Source organism: Grammomys surdaster, unplaced genomic scaffold (genome assembly GCF_004785775.1).
Source record: "Grammomys surdaster isolate TR1022 unplaced genomic scaffold, NIH_TR_1.0 125861, whole genome shotgun sequence".
NCBI classification, from domain to species: domain Eukaryota; kingdom Metazoa; phylum Chordata; class Mammalia; order Rodentia; family Muridae; genus Grammomys; species Grammomys surdaster.
In genome coordinates, this window is record NW_021620687.1 from 3,026,467 (window position 1) to 3,032,466 (window position 6,000).

Consider the following 6,000-nt stretch of genomic DNA (forward strand, 5'->3'; position numbering starts at 1 on the left):
TCAGCAACAGGAAAAAGTTATCTCAGCGAAAGTAAACGTGGTAATTTTTGCTCCTGTTACACCTTGATTTTGACAAGAGTAAGTAAGCTGTTCAGTGGGAACAGCTGTAAAAATCTGGGGCAAGGCAGCTGAAAGATCAGATTTACAACTGCTTTGTCCATAAATGTTAAGGTCTGAAAACAAAATCAGAAAATGCCGCGTTCTGGCAATCCTCATGCAGTTACATCAGAGAACCACTCAGCGGACAACTGACCCCTGAGAAGGGAGCACTTAAACACCCCGCCCACTGAACGGTACTTCCAGCCTCCTTGTTTTCTTTTTCTTTGTACATGCGAACCCCTAGAAAAATTGCCACCCCGCCTTCCTCTAGACTGAGTGAGGACTGCTATCACACTCACGCACACACATATTTTTTTTTAAACCATCTTCCATGGTAATCCAATAGCAAAAAGATACAAGAACAAAAGTCTTCCAGTGATAAACTCCTCCACCAGGCAGTGAGAGTTCAGCACCTGTCCTCACCAATTCCCACTATGGAAGAGCCTAGAATAAGACCTGCAGCCTGGAGGTCGAGAACAGGGCAACCTCCCTCATTTTTCTACCTAATACACACATACACACACACACAGACAGACACACACACACACACACACACACACACACACACCCCACTTCTGTGCTGGCCTGAATCTGCCTAAAGGAGAAAGCAAGAACTGGGGTGAGCCACCATTTGCTGAGTGTCACATCAATAAAATAACTGTAAAAACCAATCGTGGTCCCCCAGATGGCTTTAGTACTTAATTCCACATGTCTCCCGACCTTACGGTGGGAACCAGATTTTACTTTGTTCGATCAGCTGTCTGTTACCCCAACTTATTGTGTCAACTTAAAGCCTACACTTTCAGCTGCTATCTGAACAGAATCATACTTTTTGTGAAAACAGGGAATGATCTAACCAAACAGCTACTGAAGAAAATATCAAAATCAATTCAACTGGGCACACGCAGATCAATGGAATAAAATACTCAAAGTTGGAAACTGGCTAATTGAAAAATTATTGATTGTTCTAGCCAATGCCTTCCCCGGATTACCTTGCACTTTCCCGTGTTACTGCTGAACTGTGGACTTTTAAACATGGCAAGAGACACGAAGAAGCACAGATCACCAAGTGCAAGGGGTGAAGCAATCTGAGTTTTATAATCCAATCGACTACAGAATTTCCAAAACTGGCAATACAAAGCTAAATGGTTTATTATGATAAAAGGCTGGGCTGTTGAAAGATAAGGCTGGCCATCTTTCACCCTCTTCAGGTTTATCTAATCAAAATCTTTTCACCACACACTTCAAAGGAACCACAGTGAGTAACACACTCGTCTGAGATTTACACTATACCCACTCACCACTGAGTAGCATCTAATGTAATGTGTTCAGAATGTGATTGGAAGAGAAACGTAAACTCAGTGGGAGGAAAAAGATGGACTTGGCTTTAATTGAAAAAGACAAACTAAATAAATAATGAGGGTATAAAACCTAGCCTGTGCCACTTTTATCACCCATATATGACACTTAATGTTCAATTTATGGGCAACAACTGAACTGTGTTTCAAACCACCAGAGACTTTCCCTCTTCTGGTATCCTTACCTTCTTTCTACAAGTACTTCAAGACGAGGATCACCAGGGATAAACATACTTGGAGAGTTCATTTTTTAGTACATTTGGATGTTTTAAAGGAAACTAATGCTGATTAAGATTAGATTAACTATTTAAAATGCACATATTATCAAGAGCCTTACATAGTAAGCCAAGGTGAAAATACTTTCATTAGAAAGCCATGCCAAAAGAGCCCCCACCAAGAAAAAAAGAAGGCATTTTACTCTAAAATAGATAAGTAATTTTACTCTTAAATAAATAGATAAGTAGCTTCCCTAATGCTGCCTCTTCATTTACAGATACTATTTAACCCAGACAAAAGCTCTATAAACTTCTGGTCCCGTGGTTTGCAAGCTCATATCCGTGTTTGTAGAAGGAAGGATCTTAGAGATGCCATAGGCTGATTTCACTTTCAGATCTAATGTTCTCTTATCAACTTTATCCTTATTAGTTGCTGCTGCCAAAATGGGAAGGCTTGTCTTTGCTCTGTTGGATAATCCAGGTACTAAGAAGAAGGTGGCAATTGGTGACTCAGTAGGTGGCACTCTTCCCTTTGTATACTCAGCCAGTGCTCCAGAAGGAAGCTATGGAACACTAGGTATACCATAAATAATTCTTATAAGGAAAATAAAACTAAAAATGTTGACCAAATTATAAATAGAAATTGGAAAGGTGAGAAACAAGTCATACTGCATTTGGCATTGAAAAAACCCTACCTCAGTTTCAACTGAATTGTATTCTTTATCAAGTGCCCCAACAGTATTATCTATTACACTGTGTGAAGGTGTTTAAAAAAAAAATGTTCTGGAAATCCCCAATAGGGGGGAAAGGCAATATTTCTAATCAAAACTGCCATCTGAACAAATCTCAAGGTCACCTTGCTGAAACCGTAGAGTCACTTTCTTATGGTTTGTTCGATTTGGTTTTAATTTTTCAGTGCACTGACAGTTATTTTCTTCTAACGGTGGTTTTATTTTCTAATTTATTAAGAAGGTAACACTTCCCTTCTAAAATCTGTTGTCATGGTAAGGATGGATGAGGATGAGTCCAAATATCTGATTGCGAAGCACTAACAACCCCGTACTTACAGGGTGATTAGACAAATGGGCACTGCCGGCAGCAGGCAGCGCTCCCAGAACTGTTCACCTTCTTGCCTGCCAGAGGAGAGCTCACATAAATCAAGGCCATTCTTGCTATTAGTCCTAGTCAAAATATTTGGGTATAGGGTAAGATTAAACGGCCAAGGCTTGGGGCTATCCTTTGGTTTGAATTATCCAGGATAAACCTGTTCTTTCATTGTTTGGGGGCGGGGGTGTCAAAGGTTGGTTCAACAAAATTTTATATAAACTGTAACTAAAATTGAATAATTTAACATTTCTTAATCTTAAAAAATAAAGCCATTCAATTTTTTAGTGCATTGATTCTTTAAAATATATAACTGTTCAAACTATTATATTGTCATTCTTTCAAGGATATTATTGAGAGTTAAGAGTAGTAACTTTATTTCCGCATTTCTATACAGTTACTTTTTTAAAGGAAAGGTATGAAAAGAGGACAAATATTGAAATGGTAGTCTAAAGCTACTGTAATCGAAAAGCAAAACAGTGACAAAGAAAAACCATGATTACCAAAAAAGCAATTTGAGCACCTATCTCAGCAAACACGTGTGTGACGTCTGATGATTTACATGATGGACATATGAAACATAAAGTGAGATATTCTCTCTCTTCTGAAAGCAAAGAACTGGAAACGCCTATAAAGGTTGGTTTCTATCTAATTCACACGGTGTCATGCATTTTAACAGCCTTGACTGCTTACAACTGCCAGGACCAATAGTTCTTCTTCAATTTAAAAAAGAAGGCACTATCTTCATATCTATATCTCATAGAGCTATATCAGCAATATCTCTAAAATCCAAATCGATGCAATCACTTCGTTATGATTTTACAATTCTAAATTGTATTATGCACTTTGCCCCAAGAACACTTGAGTGATGGACTTGTCCTCATCCTGCCTCCCAACAAGATTCAAGAGACAAATGCCTACTGAGAGCATCTAAGGATGTTAATTACACAGAAAATCTTAAGGACTTTCTTTGAAAACTTGTTTAAAGTTGTTTTAAGCCATGAAGACTAGTTCACTTGTTTGATTCCTTTATTATATATCACATCCATGAGCTAAAAACATCTTCTAAGAATAAAATGTAATGCAAACTTGTAATCTGCAAACATTTATTGTCCTTATATTTGTTTTTAATCCCTCATGTATTTTATGAAAAGCTAATTTCAAACATTATGCTTGTTCATCCTCTAACTTAAAAGATGGCAGAAATATACAGAAAGTTTGAATCAGCAGGTAAGTGTGTAATTCTGAGCGCTTTAGATGATACAAGAGAAAGCTTAAAAAATCTGTAATCTGTGAGGGTCAGAGAGTGATGGGTCTTGTAGTCACATATCATAGGATGTTGGAAGTATGACTGTGGGTCTATATGATAGCCTTCCTACTAAAGGAGTTGTCAAGCTTTACATGCTAAACAGGGATATTTTATTTTTTTAATTACAAATGTGGACCTAGAACAACCTGAAAACAATGACTTTTCTGATTTAATTATTAAGATAGTTTTCAAAACATGCAATTCCTACATTGCCCCTCCCCCCAAAAAATGTTAACTGTAGTGAGACAAAACTGGTACTCCTCTAAGCTCTCATATAAGTAAATAAAATACTTCCTTAAATCAGCATCGACAGTCCTTTCATCATTTCTCGTAGTGATATCCATCAGTGACAAGAAGCACTTCTCAGAGTGAAATAGCACACTTTCACCCTGCATCATGTTCATACAAACACAGGTCTCCATCCACGCACGATGCAAACAACCCAACAGTTTAACAGGGGATTATATGATACTTGTTCTCATACTGTTGAAACTGTAACTTACTAGTTCAAATGTACCTTTTAGATGACATTGTTTTTAACGATTAAAATGAACAGTTGACAGCACAGGCATCTAGGCGAAACTCTTTAACTGTTATCCATGATCGATATTGAAAGAAATATTTTAGAGACAACCAAACTAAAATTATCCCATTTCTAGATGCTAGCATCTACAAGACCATCAGAATAGGTGAGACTTGTGATAATCTAAAGTAATATATTTTCTACTTTGTGCAGAACTATGGAACTTTTCTTGATGCTTAGTGGAAATACACACCTCCAGACACTGCTGACCTAACTGAGGAACTGAGGAACCACATTTCACCTCCTAAAAGTTTGTATAAATGAGAATGTAAAACCGAAAAGGGGAAGATGAGGGTGCAAAGATGAAGTTCCTTGATCACATGACACAGGAAGTAGGACTTTTAACACATCCTTCCTTTTTCACTTTGAATAGTTACTGAGGCTGAAGAAATAGTGGCTATTTGAAAATCGGACACTCTTCAAAACTATAAACATGTTTGACCTGACTATTCAAGAAAATGGAGGTGGGGTTGGAAATAGCACCCTTTCGCCTCCTAACTCCCGACACCTGCGGCCCTGCAGAGAGTCTTTGCAGGCACCTGCATCCTTGCTGGCCGGACCACCCAGGAACTAGTGCTTGGACTTCTACCTTCGCTGTTCTCATACATACACTCATCAACATTTGCTGTCCACCTCCCGCCCTCACATTCGAGTCTTCATGAAACGCATAACTGTCCGGCTCTCCAGGGAGGATCTGCACATTTCAGCGTACACGCCCACTCCCTTCTAGTCCCTGCACCCCAGTCCCCCTACACGGCCCGCCCCCACCGCCCGCAGAGGGTGAGGGCTAAGCGCTTCTGTCCCTGCCGGCTCGCCGTCCCCGCGCCCCCGCCCCCAGCGTCACCGCCCCCTTCCCGCTCTTTACCTGCCAACAGGTTCCTAATTTCCTCCAGGAGAGGGCCGGGAGAGGAAGTACTGCTGGGGTTGGGCATGGTAGTGGCTTGGATCTAGATGCACAATAGCGGTCCGAGTAAGCACCGGGGGGCTACGACTCCGGACACGGCCTGGCCGAGACTGCCAACAAGGAAGTCACTGGCTCTCTAGCCAGCGGTCGCTGGGCGCCAGGTCCTGCCCCGCCCCGCCCGGGAGAAGGGGGCGGGGCTATGGGTGAAGGGGCGGGGAGACAGGGCTTAAAGCCTTACTGCGCTTGCGTAGCTCTTGCTTTCTGCCCGTCCAAAGAAAGCGCCTCCAGGCAGGCCACGCCCACACGCCCCGGACAGACCACGCCCATACACGGAAGCGAGCAGGAGGCGGGGCCTCAGAAGGAAGGGAGCGAATTGGAGCTATGTCATCTGACCGGGCCCTGAAGCTCGTCCGCGCCATTTTTGTTAC

The 6,000-nt window shown here is 41.2% G+C and overlaps 1 protein-coding gene across 2 annotated transcripts in view; it reads right to left on the minus strand.

The window, feature by feature from the left end:
* Positions 1-5,748, minus strand: part of Skap2 (src kinase associated phosphoprotein 2) — a 153,861-nt gene extending 148,113 nt beyond the window's left edge. The window contains exon 1 of one of the 2 annotated variants that reach the window (XM_028790028.1): positions 5,534-5,748. In XM_028790028.1, the coding sequence (XP_028645861.1) occupies positions 5,534-5,600 (67 nt within the window). In that variant the 5' untranslated portion in view covers positions 5,601-5,748. The remainder of the gene's footprint in view (positions 1-5,533) is intronic. The other variant, XM_028790029.1, reaches the window with a different exon arrangement.
* Between the last annotated feature and the right edge of the window lie 252 nt (positions 5,749-6,000).